The 23,704-nt window shown below is 48.5% G+C and overlaps 1 protein-coding gene across 2 annotated transcripts in view; it reads right to left on the bottom strand.

Annotated features, from left to right (window-relative positions):
* Positions 1–23,704, bottom strand: part of SRP54 (signal recognition particle 54) — a 179,025-nt gene that overhangs the window by 79,426 nt on the left and 75,895 nt on the right. Inside the window, exons 15-16 of one of the 2 annotated variants that reach the window (XM_069209113.1) lie at positions 23,355–23,450; positions 21,664–22,405 (exon numbers count right to left, since the gene is read on the bottom strand). In XM_069209113.1, coding sequence (XP_069065214.1) covers positions 22,314–22,405; positions 23,355–23,450 — 188 coding nt within the window. In that variant the 3' untranslated portion in view covers positions 21,664–22,313. Of the gene's footprint in view, positions 1–21,663; positions 22,406–23,354; positions 23,451–23,704 lie in introns of those variants that run through there. The other variant, XM_069209114.1, reaches the window with a different exon arrangement.

The following is a 23,704-nucleotide window of genomic DNA, read 5'->3' as shown; positions in this document are numbered from 1 at the left end:
GGGTGCACTATACCATAGGTGAGGGTACCAGTGCATGAGCACTGTGCCCCTACAGTGTCTAAGCAAAACCTTAGACATTGTAAGTGCAGGGTAGCCATAAGAGGGATCTGGGAGTCTGTTCTACACGAACTCCACAGCACCATAATGGCTACACTGAAAACTGGGAAGTTTGGTATCAAACTTCTCAGCACAATAAATGCACACTGATGCCAGTGTACATTTTATTGTAAAATACACCACAGAGGGCACCTTAGAGGTGCCCCCTGAAACTTAACCGACTATCTGTGTAGGCTGACTGGTTCCAGCAGCCTGCCACACTAGAGACATGTTGCTGGCCCCATGGGGAGAGTGCCTTTGTCACTCTGAGGCCAGTAACAAAGCCTGCACTGGGTGGAGATGCTAACACCTCCCCCAGGCAGGAGCTGTAACACCTGGCGGTGAGCCTCAAAGGCTCACCCCTTTGTCACAGCCCCGCAGGACACTCCAGCTAGTGGAGTTGCCCGCCCCCTCTGGCCCCGGCCCCCACTTTTGGCGGCAAGGCCGGAGAAAATAATGAGAATAACAAGGAGGAGTCACTGGCCAGTCAGGACAGCCCCTATGGTGTCCTGAGCTGAGGTGACTCTAACTTTTAGAAATCCTCCATCTTGCAGATGGAGGATTCCCCCAATAGGATTGAGGATGTGACCCCCTCCCCTTGGGAGGAGACACAAAGAGGGTGTACCCACCCTTAGGGCTAGTAGCCATTGGCTACTAACCCCCCAGACCTAAACACGCCCTTAAATTTAGTATTTAAGGGCTTCCCTGAACCTAAAGAGTTAGATTCCTGCAACTACAAGAAGAAGGACTGCCGAGCTGACAAACCCCTGCAGAGGAAGAACAGAAGACACCAACTGCCTTGGCCCCAGACTTAACAGCCTGTCTCCTGCCTTCCAAAGAAACCTGCTCCAGCGACGCTTTCCAAGGAACCAGCGACCTCTGAATCCTCTGAGGACTGCCCTGCTTCGAAAAAGACAAGAAACTCCCGAGGACAGCGGCACTGCTCCAAAAGAACTGCAACTTTGTTACAAGGAGCAGATTTAAAGACCCCTGCAACTCCCCGCAAGAAGCGTGAGACTTGCAACACTGCACCCGGCGACCCCGACTCGACTGGTGGAGAACAACCAACTCAGGGAGGACCCTCCGGCGACTCTACGACTGTGAGTAACCAAAGTTGTCCCCCCTGAGCCCCCACAGCGACGCCTGCAGAGGGAATCCCCAGGCTCCCCCTGACCGCGATTGTCTGAACTCCATTTCCCGACGGCTGGAAAAGACCCTGCACCCGCAGCCCCCAGCCCCTAAAGAAACTGAACTTCTGTGCAGGAGTGACCCCCAGGAGGCCCTCTCCCTTGCCCAGGTGGTGGCTACCCCGAGGAGCCCCCCCCTTGCCTGCCTGCATCGCTGAAGAGACCCCTTGGTCTCCCATTGAAACCTGAAGGAAACCCGACGCGTGTTTGCACACTGCACCCGGCCGCCCCCGCGCTGCTGAGGGTGTACTTTCTGTGCTACTTTGTGTCCCCCCCAGTGCCCTACAAAACCCCCCTGGTCTGCCCTCCGAAGACGCGGGTACTTACCTGCTGGCAGACTGGAACCGGGGCACCCCCTTCTCTCCATTATAGCCTATGTGTTTTGGGCACCTCTTTGACCTTTGCACCTGACCAGCCCTGAGCTGCTGGTGTGATAACTTTGGGGTTGCTCTGAACCCCCAACGGTGGGCTACCTTGGACCAAAAACTGAAACCTGTAAGTGCCTTACTTACCTGTTGAAACTAACAATAACTTACCTCCCCCAGGAACTGTGAAAATTGCACTGTGTCCACTTTTAAAACAGCTTATTGTGTTTTATGTGAAAAGTATACATGCTAAAGTAATGATTCAAAGTTCCTAGAGTACTTACCTGCAATACCTTTCAAAAGAGCTATTACATGTAAAATTTGAACCTGTGGTTCTTAAAATAAACTAAGAAAAGATATTTTTCTATTACAAAACCTATTGGCTGGATTTGTCTCTGAGTGTGTGTACCTCATTTATTGTCTATGTGTATGTACAACAAATGCTTAACACTACTCCTTGGATAAGCCTACTGCTCGACCACACTACCACAAAATAGAGCATTAGTATTATCTCTTTTTACCACTATCTTACCTCTAAGGGGAACCCTTGGACTCTGTGCATGCTATTCCTTACTTTGAAATAGCACATACAGAGCCAACTTCCTACATTGGTGGATCAGCGGTGGGATACAAGACTTTGCATTTGCTGGACTACTCAGCCAATACCTGATCACACGACAAATTCCAAAATTGTCATTAGAAATTGATTTTTGCAATTTGAAAAGTTTTCTAAATTCTTTAAAGTCCTGCTAGGGCCTCGTGTTAGTCCCTGTTAGCATTTCTTTTAGAGTTTAAAAGTTTGTAAAAGTTTGAATTAGATTCTAGAACTAGTTTTAGATTCTTAAAAGCATTCCAACTTTTAGAAGAATAATGTCTAGTACAGAGATGAATGTGGTGGAACTCGACACCACACCTTACCTCCATCTCCAGATGAAAGAGCTAAGGTCACTCTGTAACATAAGAAAAATAACAATGGGCTCCAGACCTACCAAAGTACAGCTCCTGGAGCTGTTGGCAGAGTATGATAGAGCTAACCCCTCTGTGGATAACACAGAGGAGGATGATAGTGAACTGGAGGAAGAATCCCCTCCACCAGTCCTATCTAGGGAGAACAGGGCTTCTCAAGCCCTGACTCCAAAAATAATAGTCAGAGATGCTGGCTCCCTCACAGGAGGGTCCAGCCTCTCTGAAATCACTGAGGATAACTCCAGTGAAGAGGACATCCAGTTAGCCAGGATGGCCAAAAGATTGGCTTTGGAAAAACAGATCCTAGCCATAGAAAGGGAAAGACAAGAGATGGGCCTAGGACCCATCAATGGTGGCAGCAACATAACTAGGGTCAGAGATTCTCCTGACATGTTGAAAATCCCCAAAGGGATTGTAACTAAATATGAAGATGGTGATGACATCACCAAATGGTTCACAGCTTTTGAGAGGGCTTGTGAAACCAGAAAAGTGAACAAATCTCACTGGGGTGCCCTCCTTTGGGAAATGTTCACTGGAAAGTGTAGGGATAGACTCCTCACACTCTCTAAAAAAGATGCAGAATCTTATGACCTCATGAAGGGTACCCTGATTGAGGGCTTTGGATTCTCCACTGAGGAGTATAGGATTAGATTCAGGGGGGCTCAAAAATCCTCGAGCCAGACCTGGGTTGACTTTGTAGACTACTCAGTAAAAACACTAGATGGTTGGATTCAAGGCAATGGTGTAAATGATTATGATGGGCTGTACAATTTATTTGTGAAAGAACACCTATTAAGTAATTGTTTCAATGATAAACTGCATCAGCATCTGGTGGACCTAGGACCAATTTCTCCCCAAGAATTGGGAAAGAAGGCGGACCATTGGGTCAAGACTAGGGTGTCCAAAACTTCCACAGGGGGTGACCAAAAGAAAGGGGTCACAAAACCTCCCCAGGGGAAAGGTGGTGAGACAGCCAAAAACAAAGATAGTAAAGAGTCTTCTACAGGCCCCCAAAAACCTGCACAGGAGGGTGGGCCCAGAGCCTTTTCACAAAACAATTCTGGGTACAAGGGTAAAAACTTTGATCCCAAAAAGGCCTGGTGTCGTAATTGTAGTCAGTCTGGACACCAAACTGGAGACAAGGCCTGTCCCAAGAAAGATACCACTTCTAACTCCCATCCAGCTAAAACTGGAATGGCCAGTCTCCAAGTGGGATCAACAGTGTGCCCAGAGCAAATCAGGTGTCACACTGAAGCTACATTAGTCTCTGAGGGTGGGGTGGATTTAGCCACACTGGCTGCCTGGCCCCCTAACATGCAAAAATACAGGCAGCAGCTCTTAATTAATGGGACAAGTGTAGAGGGCCTGAGGGATACAGGTGCCAGTGTCACCATGGTGACAGAGAAACTGGTTTCCCCTGGCCAATACCTGGCTGGACAAACTTATCCAGTCACCAACGCTGACAATCAGACTAAAGTACATCCCATGGCTATGGTAACTTTAGAGTGGGGAGGGGTCAAAGGCCTGAAACAGGTGGTGGTCTCCTCAAATATCCCAGTAGACTGTTTGCTTGGAAATGACCTGGAGTCCTCGCCATGGGCTGAGGTAGAACTGAAAACCCATGCAGCCATGCTGGGTATCCCTGAACTGGTGTGTGTCAAGACTAGGGCACAGTGCAAGGCACAGGGTGAAAAAGTAGAGCTGGAGTCTGGAAAAATGGCCCAGCCTACCAAGAGAAAAGGAAAGTCAGCTGGGAAACCAGCTGCAACACAACACCAAAAAGAGAACCTCTCTTCTCAGGAAGAAGTTCTGCCCTCTGAGGGAACTGAGCCTATGGAGCTGGAACCTTATCAGGTTGAGCTCTTGGGCCCAGGGGGACCCTCAAGGGAAGAGTTGTGTAAGGGACAAGAAACCTGTCCCTCTCTTGAAGGCCTTAGGCAGCAAGCTGCTGAAGAGTCCAAAGGCAAGAAAAATGGAACACATAGGGTCTATTGGGAAGATGGACTCCTGTACACTGAGGCAAGAGATCCCAAACCTGGTGCCACTAGGAGAGTGGTAGTGCCTCAGGGTTTCAGAGAGTTTATTCTGACCTTAGCCCATGATATTCCCCTTGCTGGGCATTTGGGACAAACCAAGACGTGGGAGAGGTTAGTCAACCACTTCTACTGGCCCAATATGTCCCAGAAGGTTAAGGAGTTTTGCCTCTCCTGCCCCACCTGTCAATCCAGTGGTAAGACAGGTGGGCATCCAAAGGCCCCCCTCATTCCACTTCCAGTGGTGGGGGTCCCCTTTGAAAGAGTGGGTGTGGACATAGTTGGTCCACTAGAACCTCCCACAGCCTCAGGAAATATGTACATCCTAGTAGTAGTGGATCATGCTACTAGGTATCCTGAAGCTATTCCCCTTAGGTCGACTACTGCCCCTGCAGTAGCCAAGGCCCTCATTGGTATCTTTACCAGAGTGGGTTTCCCTAAGGAGGTGGTGTCTGACAGAGGTACCAACTTCATGTCAGCATACCTAAAACACATGTGGAATGAGTGTGGAGTGACTTACAAATTCACTACACCATATCATCCACAAACTAATGGCCTTGTTGAGAGATTCAACAAGACATTAAAGGGCATGATCATGGGGCTCCCAGAAAAACTCAAAAGGAGATGGGATGTCCTCCTGCCATGTCTGCTTTTCGCTTACAGAGAGGTGCCTCAGAAGGGAGTAGGATTCTCACCCTTTGAACTTCTGTTTGGCCACCCTGTAAGGGGACCACTTGCTCTTGTTAAAGAAGGCTGGGAGAGACCTCTTCATGAGCCTAAACAAGACACAGTGGACTATGTACTTGGCCTTCGCTCAAGGATGGCAGAGTACATAGAAAAGGCAAGTAAAAACCTTGAGGCCAGCCAACAACTCCAGAAGTTGTGGTATGACCAAAAGGCTGCACTGGTTGAATTTCAACCAGGGCAGAAAGTCTGGGTTCTGGAGCCTGTGGCTCCCAGGGCACTTCAGGACAAATGGAGTGGCCCTTACCCAGTACTAGAGAGGAAGAGTCAGGTCACCTACCTGGTGGACCTAGGCACAAGCAGGAGCCCCAAGAGGGTGATCCATGTGAACCGCCTTAAGCTCTTCCATGACAGGGCTGATGTAAATCTGTTGATGGTAACAGATGAGGACCAGGAAGCTGAGAGTGAACCTCTCCCTGATCTCCTCTCATCGGACCCTAAAGATGGCTCAGTAGATGGAGTGATCTACTCAGACACCATCTCTAGCCAACAGCAGTCTGACTGCAGGAAGGTCCTGCAGCAGTTTGCTGAACTCTTTTCCCTAACCCCTGGTCAGACACACCTGTGTACCCATGATGTGGACACAGGAGACAGCATGCCTGTCAAAAACAAAATATTTAGACAGTCTGACCAAGTTAAGGAAAGCATCAAGGTGGAAGTCCACAAGATGCTGGAATTGGGAGTAATTGAGTACTCTGACAGCCCCTGGGCTAGCCCAGTGGTCTTAGTCCCCAAACCTCACACCAAAGAAGGAAAGAGAGAGATGAGGTTTTGTGTGGACTACAGAGGTCTTAACTCTGTCACAAAGACAGATGCTCATCCCATTCCTAGAGCTGATGAGCTAATAGACAAATTAGGGGCTGCCAAATTCTTAAGTACCTTTGACTTAACAGCAGGGTACTGGCAAATCAAAATGGCCCCTGGAGCAAAAGAAAAGACAGCATTCTCCACACCGGATGGGCATTATCAGTTCAATGTAATGCCCTTTGGTTTAAAGAATGCCCCTGCCACCTTCCAAAGGTTGGTGAATCAAGTCCTTGCTGGGTTGGAATCCTTTAGTGCAGCTTATCTGGATGATATTGCTGTCTTCAGCTCCACCTGGCAGGATCACCTGGTCCACCTGAAGAAGGTTTTGAAGGCCCTGCAATCTGCAGGCCTCTCTATCAAGGCATCCAAATGCCAGATAGGGCAGGGAACTGTGGTTTACTTGGGACACCTTGTAGGTGGAGGCCAAGTTCAGCCACTCCAGCCTAAGATCCAGACTATTCTGGACTGGGCAGCTCCAAAAATCCAGACTCAAGTCAGGGCATTCCTTGGCTTGACTGGGTACTATAGGAGGTTTGTGAAGGGATATGGATCCATTGTGACAGCCCTCACAGAACTCACCTCCAAGAAAATGCCCAAGAAAGTAAACTGGACTGTAGAATGCCAACAGGCCTTTGACACCCTGAAGCAAGCTATGTGCACAGCACCAGTTCTAAAAGCTCCAGATTACTCCAAGCAATTCATTGTGCAAACAGATGCCTCTGAACATGGGATAGGGGCAGTTTTGTCCCAAACAAATGATGATGGCCTTGACCAGCCTGTTGCTTTCATTAGCAGGAGGTTACTCCCCAGGGAGCAGCGTTGGAGTGCCATTGAGAGGGAGGCCTTTGCTGTGGTTTGGTCCCTGAAGAAGCTGAGACCATACCTCTTTGGTACTCACTTCCTAGTTCAGACTGACCACAGACCTCTCAGATGGCTGATGCAAATGAAAGGTGAAAATCCAAAACTGTTGAGGTGGTCCATCTCCCTACAGGGAATGGACTTTATAGTGGAACACAGACCTGGGACTGCCCATGCCAATGCAGTTGGCCTTTCCAGGTTCTTCCACTTAGAAAATGAAGACTCTCTTTGGAAAGTTTAGTCTCATCCTCTTTCGTTTGGGGGGTGGGGGGTTGTGTAAGGAAATGCCTCCTTGGCATGGTTACCCCCTGACTTTTTGCCTTTGCTGATGCTATGTTTTGAATTGAAAGTGTGCTGAGGCCTGCTAACCAGGCCCCAGCACCAGTGTTCTTTCCCTAACCTGTACTTTTGATTCCACAATTGGCACACCCTGGCATCCAGATAAGTCCCTTGTAACTGGTACCTCTGGTACCAAGGGCCCTGATGCCAGGGAAGGTCTCTAAGGGCTGCAGCATGTATTATGCCACCCTAAGAGACCCCTCACTCAGCACAGACACACTGCTTACCAGCTTGTGTGTGCTAGTGAGAACAAAATGAGTAAGTCAACATGGCACTCCCCTCAGGGTGCCATGCCAGCCTCTCACTGCCTATGCAGTATAGGTAAGACACCCCTCTAGCAGGCCTTACAGCCCTAAGGCAGGGTGCACTATACCATAGGTGAGGGTACCAGTGCATGAGCACTGTGCCCCTACAGTGTCTAAGCAAAACCTTAGACATTGTAAGTGCAGGGTAGCCATAAGAGTATATGGTCTGGGAGTCTGTTCTACACGAACTCCACAGCACCATAATGGCTACACTGAAAACTGGGAAGTTTGGTATCAAACTTCTCAGCACAATAAATGCACACTGATGCCAGTGTACATTTTATTGTAAAATACACCACAGAGGGCACCTTAGAGGTGCCCCCCTGAAACTTAACCGACTATCTGTGTAGGCTGACTGGTTCCAGCAGCCTGCCACACTAGAGACATGTTGCTGGCCCCATGGGGAGAGTGCCTTTGTCACTCTGAGGCCAGTAACAAAGCCTGCACTGGGTGGAGATGCTAACACCTCCCCCAGGCAGGAGCTGTGACACCTGGCGGTGAGCCTCAAAGGCTCACCCCTTTGTCACAGCCCCGCAGGACACTCCAGCTAGTGGAGCTGCCCGCCCCCTCCGGCCCCGGCCCCCACTTTTGGCGGCAAGGCCGGAGAAAATAATGAGAATAACAAGGAGGAGTCACTGGCCAGTCAGGACAGCCCCTAAGGTGTCCTGAGCTGAGGTGACTCTAACTTTTAGAAATCCTCCATCTTGCAGATGGAGGATTCCCCCAATAGGATTAGGGATGTGACCCCCTCCCCTTGGGAGGAGGCACAAAGAGGGTGTACCCACCCTCAGGGCTAGTAGCCATTGGCTACTAACCCCCCAGACCTAAACACGCCCTTAAATTTAGTATTTAAGGGCTTCCCTGAACCTAAAGAGTTAGATTCCTGCAACTACAAGAAGGACTGCCGAGCTGACAAACCCCTGCAGAGGAAGAACAGAAGACACCAACTGCCTTGGCCCCAGACTTACCGGCCTGTCTCCTGCCTTCCAAAGAAACCTGCTCCAGCGACGCTTTCCAAGGGACCAGCGACCTGCGAATCCTCTGAGGACTGCCCTGCTTCGAAAAAGACAAGAAACTCCCGAGGACAGCGGCACTGCTCCAAAAGAACTGCAACTTTGTTACAAGGAGCAGATTTAAAGACCCCTGCAACTCCCCGCAAGAAGCGTGAGACTTGCAACACTGCACCCGGCGACCCCGACTCGACTGGTGGAGAACAACCAACTCAGGGAGGACCCTCCGGCGACTCTACGACTGTGAGTAACCAAAGTTGTCCCCCCTGAGCCCCCACAGCGACGCCTGCAGAGGGAATCCCCAGGCTCCCCCTGACCGCGACTGTCTGAACTCCATTTCCCGACGGCTGGAAAAGACCCTGCACCCGCAGCCCCCAGCCCCTAAAGAAACGGAACTTCTGTGCAGGAGTGACCCCCAGGAGGCCCTCTCCCTTGCCCAGGTGGTGGCTACCCCGAGGAGCCCCCCCCCTTGCCTGCATCACTGAAGAGACCCCTTGGTCTCCCATTGAAACCTGAAGGAAACCCGACGCGTGTTTGCACACTGCACCCGGCCGCCCCCGCGCTGCTGAGGGTGTACTTTCTGTGCTACTTTGTGTCCCCCCCGGTGCCCTACAAAACCCCCCTGGTCTGCCCTCCGAAGACGCGGGTACTTACCTGCTGGCAGACTGGAACCGGGGCACCCCCTTCTCTCCATTATAGCCTATGTGTTTTGGGCACCTCTTTGACCTTTGCACCTGACCGGCCCTGAGCTGCTGGTGTGATAACTTTGGGGTTGCTCTGAACCCCCAACGGTGGGCTACCTTGGACCAAAAACTGAAACCTGTAAGTGCCTTACTTACCTGTTGAAACTAACAATAACTTACCTCCCCCAGGAACTGTGAAAATTGCACTGTGTCCACTTTTAAAACAGCTTATTGTGTTTTATGTGAAAAGTATACATGCTAAAGTAATGATTCAAAGTTCCTAGAGTACTTACCTGCAATACCTTTCAAAAGAGCTATTACATGTAAAATTTGAACCTGTGGTTCTTAAAATAAACTAAGAAAAGATATTTTTCTATTACAAAACCTATTGGCTGGATTTGTCTCTGAGTGTGTGTACCTCATTTATTGTCTATGTGTATGTACAACAAATGCTTAACACTACTCCTTGGATAAGCCTACTGCTCGACCACACTACCACAAAATAGAGCATTAGTATTATCTCTTTTTACCACTATCTTACCTCTAAGGGGAACCCTTGGACTCTGTGCATGCTATTCCTTACTTTGAAATAGCACATACAGAGCCAACTTCCTACATACTGCATTCGGGCACTTAGCAATGACCTACAGCATCGGGTGTCCTAATGTTATCCTACGGGAAAAGAAACATATACTGCATTCGGGCACTTAGCAATGACCTACAGCATCGGGTGCCCTAATGTTATCCTACGGGAAAAGAAACATTTACTGCATTCGGGCACTTAGCAATGACCTACAGCATCGGGTGCCCTAATTTTATCCTATGGGAAAAGAAACATGTACTGCATTCGGGCACTTAGCAATGACCTACAGCATCGGGTGTCCTAATGTTATCCTACGGGAAAAGAAACGTATACTGCATTCGGGCAATGACCTACAGCATCGGGTGTCCTAATGTTATCCTACGGGGAAAAGAAACATATACTGCATTCGGGCACTTAGCAATGACCTACAGCATCGGGTGCCCTAATGTTATCCTACGGGAAAAGAAACATATACTGCATTCGGGCACTTAGCAATGACCTACAGCATCGGGTGTCCTAATGTTATCTTACGGGAAAAGAAACACTTACTGCATTCGGGCACTTAGTAATGACCTACAGCATCGGGTGCCCTAATGTTATCCTACGGGAAAAGAAACACTTACTGCATTCGGGCACTCAGCAATGACCTACAGCATCGGGTGTCCTAATGTTATCCTACGGGAAAAGAAACATATACTGCATTCGGGCACTTAGCAATGACCTACAGCATCGGGTGTCCTAATGTTATCCTACGGGAAAAGAAACATATACTGCATTCGGGCAATGACCTACAGCATCGGGTGTCCTAATGTTATCCTACGGGAAAAGAAACATATACTGCATCCGGGCAATGACCTACAGCATCGGGTGTCCTAATGTTATCCTACGGGGAAAAGAAACATTTACTGCATTCGGGCAATGACCTACAGCATCGGGTGTCCTAATGTTATCCTACGGGGAAAAGAAACATATACTGCATTCGGGCACTTAGCAATGACCTACAGCATCAGGTGCCCTAATGTTATCCTACGGGAAAAGAAACATATACTGCATTCGGGCACTTAGCAATGACCTACAGCATCGGGTGCCCTAATGTTATCCTATGGGAAAAGAAACATATACTGCATTCGGGCACTTAGCAATGACCTACAGCATCGGGTGCCCTAATGTTATCCTACGGGAAAAGAAACGTATACTGCATTCGGGCACTTAGCAATTACCTACAGCATCGGGTGCCCTAATGTTATCCTACGGGGAAAAGAAACATATACTGCATTCGGTCTGTCACAAAGACAGAAAGCAGGGGCTGAGGGATGGGGGGGGGGGCAATGTGGGTGAACGTACGGGGGGCTCCACCTTTGAGATCCTCGGGCATGTCGGGACACGGTTGGCCCATTTCTCCTCAGGGCGTGGGGGTTGGGTGCAGTCTTTTGGCGTCGGTCCGGTGCTGGAGTTACTCACGGTTGGAGGGGGGCCCACAGAAACAGGCTGCAGGCGTGGACTGGGGATCCAGTCTGTACAAGCCAACAAGTGGGCTCAAGTCTCACAAGACTGGGGGACGTGGTGACACCTTTGGTTCTCTCCTCCTCGGTCCGGGCCAGAGTGGTGAAGGTGTGTCCTGAGGCATCGGGTCTTTGTCTCAAGGTCACTCGCAGCAGAAAGGGGGTCTGAGGGAAGAGGCTGCAGACACTGTCAGGAAGTTCACAGTTGGAGAACTCCAGGTAGACTTAGTCTCTGGAGGGTCTGGGAACCAAGCTGACACCGCTGGCCCACTTCAGTTCGGGCTAGGCGGCTCAGGTGCAGTCGTGATGTCCGGCATCAGGTTTTTGGCAGTCCCGGTCCTCCGTTCTTTCTTGAGTTGCCTGCAGATGCAGGGAAGCAGCTCCTCTGCTCCAACTGAGTTCTTACTTGGCGATTTGCGAAGCACCGGGAGCTCCCCCGGTTTCTTGGAGGCTGCAGCGTAAGGACAGGTCAGTTGTAGCAGGCAGACTGGCAGGGTTGGTGCCAAGTCAGTCATGCTCCTCGGTTTTCGGGTCACAAGGGTTCTTGTCTACTACTTCCTTTGTGTCCAGTGAAGATCTGAGGTCCTGTTATCAGGGGTCCCCTGAATACTTAATTTAGGGGGCGATAAGGTGATTGGAGGGTAGTAGCGCATGAGCTACCTACCCCTGGGGTCACTAGAAGCCCTAGATCAGTGGTTCCCAACCTTTTCACTTCTGTGGACCCCACTTTATCTTTACTAGAACCCGGGGACCCCCATTGAGTCCTTATTGGAATCCAAGGACCCCCTACTGAGTCATTACTGAAAGCTGTGGACCTAATCAGTTAATATTATTTAATTTTCTAAGCAGTCGCGGACCCCCTTAGGAGGCTTTGCGGACCCCCAGGGGTCCCCGGACCACAGGTTGGGAACCACTGCCCTAGATGATCAATTCCTTTGGGGAGTGGGCATCACCCGGTTACATAATTCCTAGTTCTACCACACACAAGATGGCAGAATTCCTGAGGCTGTGTTCTTTTCAGGGTGCTCATCTTAGCTGTGTATCCAGCCTGGAAATGCAACACACCTCCTGCATAGCTTATTTTCCCAACTGTCCAGCTGGCAGATGGACGTGGGGCAGGGAGCGTTGGCATCCCCCTCAGAGGAAGGCCAGTTCTGCATACCAAAGGTGGTGGGCATCTTTGAAGCTTCCTGGCTTGGAACGCAGATTTGCAGGTCATCCTGTTGGGCGGGGTGTGCAAATATTTCTTTCAGAGAAGACCTGGTTTCTGACCTCCACAGAGAAAAGGCTCTCACCCTTGGGAGTCAGATTCTCATCTGTTGGTGGCAGGCTGGTTAGAACTAGTCAGTGAGCTCACCAGCAGCTGGTAGGTTTTCAGGGGGCACCTCTGAGGCTCCCTCTGGGTACATGTATTAGTAAATCTATTACAGGATTTGGGGAGCGTTTATTAATATGAGAGGTTTGATTGCAAACATCCCTATTTTCAGTGACGTCATCATGTAGACAGGGAACTCGTATTGTCCAGTACATGTGCTTAAGGTGGCTTTCCTGCTTACTTATTATGTCTACTAATTGACAAAGACATAGTAGGGACATATCCTCTCTTGCAGATATTTCCGCACGTAATATAATGCACCATGTCTTAGGACTGTAAGGCCTAGTATGGAGTGACATACAAATATCACATGCAGTGTTTAGGGGACATGGCACATAGGCTGTGTGGCATGTCTGTTTTCACTTTGGGGAGCATCTTGCATGCAGCCTGCAATGGCAGTCTGCATAAGTTTGGTGCTGGGTCCCTTAAGGTGGAACGAGTTGTGTTGCAGCTCTTAGGGGCCCTCTTTGGTACTCATGCCCTAGGTACCAGGGGTACCATTTCCTAAGGACTTACAGAGGTGCTAAAGGGCCTGGCCACTTGGGGATCAAGTGCCAAGGTGTCTTGTTTTGGGGATGGAACATTGGCACTGGGGACCTCAGTAGCAAGAACCCAGTGCACTTCAGTCAAAGTTGTATTGAAAACCAGGCAGAAAGGGGAGGGGTTGTACTGCAACCAGAACCCAGCTTCCTACATCATAGAAGTCATAAACAACAGAATAATTCCATGCTGTGTGTGGATACCCCAGAACACTTCAAATCCTAGGTTTATCCTTAGTTAAATACACATGGTGCAGTTGTCCATTTGAGATACAACACTCATCAGAAAAGCCTATCCATGAAAAGATTTTCTGCAAAATGTAGACTGCAGTACATTCAAAAGGATCTATATACACTTCTCTGCAGCACTTTATTGTAAGAGCAGGTATGTAAATTGCACTGCTGCATTTGAAAGGTAAAAGCAAGCAAAATCGGTCCATCATTGAGGACAAAGTGCAGCCACACTGGAGTTCCTTCTAAAGGTGTAAATGTAGACTGCTGTTGAGACCACGAACCTTCACTTCCCATGATGCACCAGACTAGCCTCCTTCAGTCAGTCCCTGTTTATGGTGAGATGATAGAGGAATGAGTACACTAAATGAAGTTCTGCTGCTCAAGATAACCCATCCAGGGAGGCAGGTGGGTCGTTCCTACTGATGGAGAACCATGACCACAAGTAAACAACTTCTACTTCTGCAGTGTAGGATCTTCATAGATAGAGATAAATGCCAGAATCACGTAGCAACCTAAAGGTAGTCTTCTCATATGCATTTCTAGGGCATAATAAAGAGATGAATAGCCTAAACGAAAGGGGTCTGCTACAGTGCGGTTACTCTGCAAATACGTTCTTAAGGTGGATTGACCAACTCTAGCATCTGTCTGAGCATCAGACTAGAGACAGTAATGTCTTGCAAATGTACGGACAGATCTCCAGGTGGTCGCTCTGCAGATACCTGCTCATGGGACATTTCCATATCTCACTGCAGCTTTCCCTCTATGAGAGGGCTGTGAGCCTACCCAGAAGTGGCTTGTTTGCTAGTTGGCAACATAAAGAAATGAATCTAGATATAGTTTACTTGGAGCTACCAAATCCCTGATGAATGTGTCCATAAATCAATAAAAGGTTTGTTGGATTTTCTAAGTACCTTTGTCTTGTCCATGAAGGACCACTGAGCACATGGAACATCTAACGAACGAAGGTATCATTCCACTTGTTTGGGAAATATAAGGCAAATGTAATTGTCACATTAATGTGAAAATCAGACGCTACTTTGCAAAGGAATAAGGGATGCGTGCTCCTGCCTACTCCATTTGTATGAAATATGGCGATGGGCTCCCCTGCAGAAAGGGCCTGAATTTCACTTACTCTCCAAGCGGAGGTTATCGTTAGTAAGAATAAAGTATTCCATGACACATGCTAGAGCGTAACCTTGTAAATGGGCTAAACTTTGGGGGTGGGGTGGGGGGGTTTACATTAGTCAAGAGAAGACTATGTCGAGGTCTCAAGGGGGTGATGGTTGTCAAACTATGGAAAAACGTTCTTTAGGCTCTCCAGGAATTCGTGGACTACTAGAATCTACTAGAATCATGAAGAAAGAAAGTGGATCCTGGTCTTGCTTTACGCTGCAATTGTAGAAAGGTGGAATTTTATGGCTGATAACTGCAAATTTGACTGGACCAGGTATAAGGAATAATGACATCATCTTGACAGGACTTTGGTTCATGCCTTGTTTTGGATATTCCAGGGAGGGAAGCTCAAAGGCCTTGCTGCCGTTGTAATGCGACCCAGGTCTTTCCAAATGGTGGAGATGACCAATCCCACTTTTGGTGGCAGCAGAGGCTGAAAAATTAGGCAGATTAGTTGTGCCCACTTCTTGCAAGTCCCACCCCGAAGGTGGATAAGCTGAAGTGGACGCCACTTTTCAAATTCCTCAGTCTTGCTTGGAATAAATTAGGCCACTGGGGTTAGGATTAAGCCCATTTCCCAACAGAAGTGGTCATAGAAGGGGTGTACTCACCCAAAGATGGGCAGCGCATTGGCTACTCCCTCGCACTCCCTGTAACAACCCTAAATTGAGTATACAGGTGGCACCCCTGAACTCTAGAACTCACATTTCGATAACCTAAGAGGACCCAAAGAAGAGTTGCACCCGCAGAAAAGGAAAAGACTATTCAGCTGACTACACCGTGCGGCCTGCTGACCACAAAGGACTCTGTCCAAGAAGTCGACTGGTCCGGCCTTCCATAAAGACTCCAGTCTACTGTGAGCAGCGGACCTGCTCTGCAACAAAAACCTCAAAAAAAAAAAAGGAACCCTGCAGCTACTGGAACCTCAGACACCTGAAGTGACCACTGCACCAGACATCGATGACCCAAGGTGAAGCCAACCAACGGTGCCAATGCGGTTCCCTAGCTGTCCAGAGACCGAGTCTAGTGTGGTCTCACCCATCTTGGACTCACCCAAGACACCTGCAGCCTCTGCAAGCCCTCACTCCCTCAGCCTGGTGGTGAAAGAAAACCGGACACCTCAAGCAACCACTGCACCCACCGCCCCTGACCCAATCCGAGGTGGGTCACTGATGCCAACAACGTTGCCCGGCTCCTAAGAGCTCGACTCCACCCTTGGTTCACCCCTGCTAGACTCCTTAATGATGCCTGCAGCCTCAAAACAAAGGACCGCCCTGACCGGGAGTACTCCCGGATGAGAAAACCCGACACCTAAAGACACCCCTGCATCCATCACCACTGGGAACAGGAGAAGAGGACCAAAGGTGCACCTTCGTCCGCAAGCACCCCAAGTCTATTACCTAGCTGCTTGTTGTCCCCGACTGGCTTCCTAGCCAGAGCTTGCAGCCGGTTTGTCAAGAGGTCCAACTCCCATAGAAAACCACTGGGCACCCAACGCCTTACTGCACCGCCTGCACTCAGCCGCCCCATTGCTGCCCAGTGTGACCTGTTGGTGTGGTTCTGATCCGTACCCAGTGCTTACCTTTGCTCCCTAGGCTCGACCTCGTAAGTCGTTGTTAACCCTGTGTTTGTTGAACACTGTTTTCCTCCATAGGATAACATTGAGAGAACTCTGAAAATTGCAGTGTTGATTTTTGAAATTGCAAAGTATTTATGCTTAGAAGTCTGCTTACCGGACTACAAAGTTCTTGGGTTTGAAACATATATAAAAAAAATTGTTATTTTTCTAAATTATTCTTGGATTTATTCTTTGAGAGTGTGTGCGTCTCATTTATTACCTCTGAGTACACGAAATGCATAGTACAACACTTTGAGGAGTCCAACTGCTTGCCCACAGTACCACAAAATAGAGCATTAATCTTATATACTTTTGTCTCTGCAAAACCAATTAGAGATACACTGGACGCTGCTGTGTATTTCATTTTAGTGCACTATATAGAGAGCCAGCTTCCTACAGGCACTTCACAGCGACTTACAGGACTGTCCCCCAGGACTTAAGGTGAGTATAGAGCAGGGTCCAAGGCCACACCAACAGGTCACCTCAAGAGGCTCTGGTGCGTCTGGGTGCAGAGGTGTGTTACGGCTTTGGGTTTCTTATTCACTTTAAAGGCAAAACGGTCCGGTTGGAAAATTGCTGCAAGTTGAGACTGGAAGGCCAGTCTGGGAGAATCCACAGGGAGGCTTGACCCCTGAGGTCCTCTGGCACAGTGGGGGCACTGTAGGTCCACTTCTCCTCAGGTTGTGGGGATTAGGTGCAGTGGTGTCTTGGCATCGGGTCCAGTGATGAAGTTCCTCAAGGTTGCAGGGGGACCTGCAGAAACAGTCTGAGGACATGGACTGGGGTTTCATTCCGACCAAGTCAACGAGTGGGCTCAGGTCTCACGAAGCTGGGAGACGTCGGGACACCCTTAGTTCTCTTCACCTCGGTCTGGGGAAAATGGGTGCAGAGGTGTACGGAGGCATCTTGTTTCGGTCTCCTGGACATTCGGTGCTAAAGGGGGTGGGGGGGGTGGGGGTCTGCAGAAACAGCCTGCAGCCATCACCACAGAGGGCAAACTTGGGGGTGGGTTTGTCTCTGAAGGGCCTGGGGACCACGCGGACACCGTTGGCCCACTTCAGCTCAGGCTAGGCAGTTCGAGTGCAGTGGTGATGTCCAGCCTCTGGTTTCTGGAGGCTCTGGTCCTCACGGTTCTTACTTGGGTTGCCTGCAGAAGGGGAGCAGCTCTTCTGCTCCAAGGGAGCCTTCTTGGCGATTTGCGAAGCACTGGCCGTCCTCCCTGGTTCTTGGAGGCTGCAGCAGCAGGACAGGTCAGTTGCTCCTCAAGGGTCGAGTACAGCAGGCTCGCAGGGTTAGTGCCAAGTCAGTCACTCTCCTCGGTTCTTGGATTCAGCATGCTTCTTGTCCACTCCTCCCTTATTGTTCAGCAAAGATCTGGTATCAGGCGCTCCCCTACTCAATTTAGGGGGCTTTAAGGGGAGTGAAGAGTAATAACCAATGGGCTACTTACCCTTGGGGAAACTACACCCCCTAGATGACCACTTCCAGGGGAGAGTGGGCATCACCCTGTCCAGAGTTCCTAAATTCCACCACACACAAGATGGCGGAAATCCTGCGGCTGCGTCCACTTCAGGCTGGCCACCCTGGGGGTGTGCCCTGCCTGGAAATGTGACACCTCCTGCATAGCTAATCTTACCGCCTGTCCAGGCGCCAGATGGGCCCTGGGGCGGTTGGGTCAGCATCCTCCTCTAAGGAAGGCCAGTTATGCATCCCAAAGGCGGCGGGCTTCTTTGAAACTCCCTGCCTTGAAATGTCAGTTGGTGGGAGGCTGGCTAGAACTAGCCCCCGAGCCCACCAGCAGTTGGTAATTTTTCAGGGGGCACTTCTAACGTGCTCTCTGGGTGCAGGTATTAACGAATCCATCACTGGAATCAGTGGGGGTTTATTAATGTGTGATGTTTGATACCAAACATTCCCAGTTTCAGTGAAGCCATCATGTGGCTGGGAAGTCATATTGAAAAGTATCCAGGACGTGTATTTATAATGGCTTCACTGCGCACTTACGTCTAAGAATCGACAAAGAAAAAACCGGGGCATATCTGCTCTTGCAGATATGCCCACACATATAATATACACCCTGCCTTAGGGCTGTAGCGGTGACTTACAAACATTACAGGTAGTGCTTTAGGGGACATGGCACAGAAAGTATGTGCCAAGTCATGTTTCACTTTGAGGGAGCACATTGTCAAGCAGCCTGCAATGGCAGTCTGCCTGAGGCTGGTGCTGGGTCCCTTAGAGTGGCACAGTGGTGCTGCAGCTCGTAGGGCCCTTCTTCGGTACCCATGCCATAGCAACAAGGGGCACCATTTACTAGGGACTTGCAGAGGTGCTAAAGGGCCTGTCCACATGGGGATCAAGTGACCAGGGGGATTATTTTGAGGAAGGAGTACTGGGGGGACCTGGTTAGCAGGAACCCAGTGCACTTTAGTCAGCGTTGCATCAAAAAAACTGTCAAAAAGTGGGGAAGAACTGCAACCAGAACCCAGCTTCCTAAAACTATGTTTAGTAATTAAACAATGAGCATTGGTAAAACTCTGTTGAGGCTTTCATTATGATTCAATTGTTATGAAATGCTGAAAATATTTCATGGTTCCCTGTGAAATACAGAGGTTTTCTACCACTACATTTTGTGCAAGAAAAGCACAAGTGTGTGTGGTGTGTACATGTGTGGATGTGTGTGTAACCAGTTGTCAGTACACTGGCACCTACTTTGCTTCTGTTTAACATTCAATCAGTGTCCACTGGGTGGTCAACAGAAAGCCACTCCAGGAGCTGGTTTCCAATTCAACTTATAGTATGATTAACAATCAGTCCATGCACTCAGGCCAAGACCACTCTGGCGATATGGCACAAGAGGCACAAACACAGCTCAGCCTCATGCAACTCAGATTCAGACAATTCATCAGGACGCGTTTTACACACAGCAGTCAATGGCACAATCGGAGGAACTTCAGGGGGATAATGGAAAAGTCTTTCTTTCAGAAAGACAAAGAATCAGACTTGGACAAGTGCAGCTGTGAAGAATTGTTCAAACACTTGAAATAGAAAGTGCAACAAAAGGTCAAGTGGGACCCAAAGAGGATAGGGCCTGTAGATTTCTCAGCTCCCATTCAAGAATGTACGGTTAGTTACTCCAAACCTGCTCGGGTATCAGAATCTCCCAGGATTCTGTAGGAAGAGACTGGATGTACCAGCATAAATCTTTCTTTGAGAACTGCATAAGTGTGCCAGCTTCTTTGAATGCCAGGCGGCTGTGCCATAACTTTGGAGGAACAGGATAGGGACATAAACACCAACGCATTTGCAGGCAGCAACATATCCTTGATAAACTGAATGGTAGCAAGATGGGTCTGTCTTTCTTACAATACTGCCTACTTACTACATGACGTTTTGAGATGTTGGCAATGTTTTCCCGTGCAAAAGTTTTTGACAATCTAAGATTAAACACAAACTTCAAAGATGACTCTCAATGACACTATGTTCAATAGTCATGACTTCTCCGATGTCTGAGAGGCGAGATACACCACGCTAGGGGTTGGTGAAATATTTTGTTCCACCCACGGAATTGGTGGAATTGTGACAACTCCATGTCACTCTTGTAACAGAGTTCTGGCCAAAATGCGCCAATGGCCGCGTGGTGGAAAATTCGCACATGCGACTCCACAACGGTAAGTTGGCGAGCAAGATTTGGCGCCCCCTAGTGCCATTTCCAGTCGTTAGGAGGATATCCGGTAGGATTTTTTTTTTTTTTTTAAATGCTGGTGGTCACGACCATTCGGGGTCATACGGCTGCCGCTTGGGTAGAAAATCTTGAGCGGGAGCAAAATCAACTCTAGTAGCTGCGCCCTCTGGTACGCTCTGTGGTGCAGTTCGAGCTGATTTTTCAGCACGGAACACGCTTCCAGTGTAAAAATCACAGGATGAGCATCAAGACGTGCCTATTTCCGCCTGTTGGCGGAGCCTCGCAGAGTTTTTATGTAACGTTGCAGAATTCAGCAGAGTCGAATTCTGAGAGTTTCGCCCACCCCTAGACCACACCCACTTTGATAAACGTGTTATTATGCTTGATCTTCACATTATCTGATGCAGTGAAAAAGCAATGGTACCGACACATTACCTAATATTCACAGGCCACAGCCTAGTATATTTTGTACCAAAATACAATTTTATTTATAGAAAGTTTTTTTCAAATGTGCTTCTACAGCAGTAGAAGCATACACTGGATCCTTTTCAAATGCAAGCTGTCCTTTCTAGAATCCAGACAAATGGGTGATTGGTGACCTTGAGTAAATTAAATAAAAGATAAAGAACGTGTGGTCTGATGACCCTGTGCACAGTTGCTTCCTCCTTCCCACCATACACCATAGTATAGAAGGCAGATGAAGGGGCAAGTTACAGAGACTTTAAAGACATTTCAAGTAAAACAAAAAATGTATATAAATTTGGATCCTTCTGTGTAGATGGGCTCGGTTCTCCAGTAAGAAGAGACAGGTAACTGAAGCATGGTCACAAAGTTTGGCAAACAACCAAAGGCTGACTGACTTACATGTGGACAGGTAAGATGTGCTACACATGTTGCTGTCCCTTTTATATCAGCCTTTCCAGGCAAAGGCCTACCAGGCAAGCGTCCCATTCAGACATCTATTCCAAAAACTATAAACCTTACCAGGGTCAGAAAATCCGCAGACAACCTACACACTAAGAAAGCAGCTTCCCTGCCAGCAGAACTGAGGATGGGGGGGGGGGATAGAAACCTACAGCCAGACCAGAATGGCCACTGAAGTAAGGAATGGAGAAAAACAGGTATGGTACAGACGGAAAGATGTCATGGAGCATTACCAAGGTCTCCAGTAATACCAAGGTAGCATGAGGACGAAAGGAGCAGATTAGGGAAAAGAGATGATCTCCAAGACACAAACATCAATGGCACATTGAACCCTCCTGGTAGCAGATGTAAAAAATCCATTTTGTGACAACACCAAAGCCTTTGCCTGACATCCAACAGTATCTACCCCACACTAATAGCCCATCCATTACTTGCTCTAGAGTCCAGACCAGCATCTGCATTATATCCTGTGTTTCACAATTCAATACTTGGAAATACGGTCTCCACTTTCAAAAAAGAAATCAGAGAGTGAATAATAACAAAAAAGATACCATGCTGATGGAAGCTTCTCACCTCTAGTCATCCCTCTGCTGTGCCTCCTGAGGTAAGACCTGGCTCATAGCCATGTGAGGAGGCAATGGATGGTTGACATCATGCAACCATGAAGAATTTTTATTTGACATCATTCTTCTCAAATAAATTGCACTTTACTTTAGATGAAAGAAAGGTTCCATTTACAAATATTTCAGTTAATTGACATAAACAATTAAAACCAAAGTCTCTCAGACCTTTTCACGCGCTTATTTTTTTTTAAAGGTTTATTTGTTGCCTCTTAAACCTTAAGGAGCACCTATGCCCACGAAGGACCAAGGAACTCCCCTTAGAAGCAAAACTAAAAGTGAACCTGGAGAGGAGGAGTTCTGAACCATCGTGGCAGGGAGTCTGCACTGCGTAAGTCTCTGAGGAGCAGTTCGTCACCAGTGAGGCCCACATGAAGAGGACTTTCAGAAAGCCAAGAGTTATTTCTAATATAATCTGCCAGGAGCTGCAAGGAGGCTGCCCAGGGAACTTGGAGATGTTTCTAGTGTAGTCCGTCGGCAGCAGTGAACAGGCCTTCAATGGAACCTTCAGATATTTCTAATACAGTCCATCGGCAGCCGCGAGGAGCCTTCCATGGGAGGGGGAGCGATTTCTAATGCCCGTCAGCAGCTGTGAAACAATTGCCGGATGCCCTCAATGGGACCTAGAGATGTTTCCAATGTTATCAGTTGGTGGCTGCAGCTCCTCGGCTCACATGTTGTTAAATCCCATCATACCCTTCATGTTGCCTGCTGCCCCTTGCTGGAACTGTCGCATCATGGACTGTAATCCTGCCATGCCTCCTGCAAAGTAAGGGACACAGGGGCAAATGTTATCCAAAGGAACAGAGGCTTAAACAAAAAAACGAACTACTATCCTGACCCCTTATAATCAGTGGACAAGGCTCCTGCTCTGAACAGCAATAGACATTGTCAAAGAATGCCAGGCATGAGTCTTGCAGTTTCTTTTAAGCTGGCTGAGAACGTGCCCAGTTCACAATGGACTTTCACAGATTACACAAGAGTTTGTGTTAAAGCAAAAACATTTCAGGTGCATAAAGTAGCTTAGCAAGCACAAAGACAAATGTGTGTAAAAGAGGAGGCTTTGGGCAGGCACAGTAGCTTCCACAATCTACAAAATGGCATACATGCTGGCGTTAACACTTGTAAAGTGGAAGTGGTCCATGGCGGGTTGCTTCCGTCTGCAGCTTCTGCAAAGCAATGCAGCAGAAGTCAACTGTTACCTGGGACTGCTATGTGCCTGCCAGTGCCGCATCCCCGCCCTGTGAGGATTTCCTCGTGGTGAACCTTTGGTCCTTACAAAAAGGGACATCAATACTGACAAGGCATGCAACTGTGCACCAAGGAGCTGGCTAGCTGTAGTGCTGTGCATCCCAGTCATTGTATTACACTGGGCCTTAGTGCTTCTGAAAAATACCAAGATTGGCTTCTGGCACTAATTTGCATCAGCATTGGAAACTTCAGTACTTTTCTATGTAGGACAAGATGGGAGAGCTCATATCCTATACTGACTAAGATCTTGGCCTCACTGCTAAGACTACAGACCATGGAATCAGGTGGCACCAAACATGAGACTCTTCAATGGCAAGGGCCCGGTCTCTAGAAGACGCCAATGGGTGGGTGGGCAACTATTGTGTACACAGGAATACAACAGTCTACATCTACTGGTCAGTCAGGCAGTAGTGCTACGGGCTGGGATGCTAGCAGCAGAGTACTTAGAGACGAAGCTTACCCATGTGATGCAGAACGCGGGGGTCCATCATCTTTGCCATCTGCTGGTTCAGCTTGGCCATCTGCGAGGGGTTAACGTTCTTCGACATGTCGCCACCTAAAACAAGAACTCATCTGAGCATCGGGCGTAGATACTGTGCACATCGTTGCTTGGACATGAAACTAAGTTTGAGACCCAACCTAGGCCTGAGGTTAAGAACCAAACACACCATTGCTCAAACAGTTAGATGCATTCTGCAAGGCCCCAGCTGCAGTACTAGTTCCTTTTAGGGTTTGACAAAACCTCTCATTTCAAAAGACTATGATGATAAATTAAAATCCAGGTCAAGACCCCAAACACTGGAGCAGCAA

This window comes from Pleurodeles waltl, chromosome 9 (genome assembly GCF_031143425.1).
Source record: "Pleurodeles waltl isolate 20211129_DDA chromosome 9, aPleWal1.hap1.20221129, whole genome shotgun sequence".
Taxonomy (NCBI): domain Eukaryota; kingdom Metazoa; phylum Chordata; class Amphibia; order Caudata; family Salamandridae; genus Pleurodeles; species Pleurodeles waltl.
Note: the sequence above shows the minus strand (reverse complement) of the source record. Positions and strands in the feature narration are given on the sequence as shown.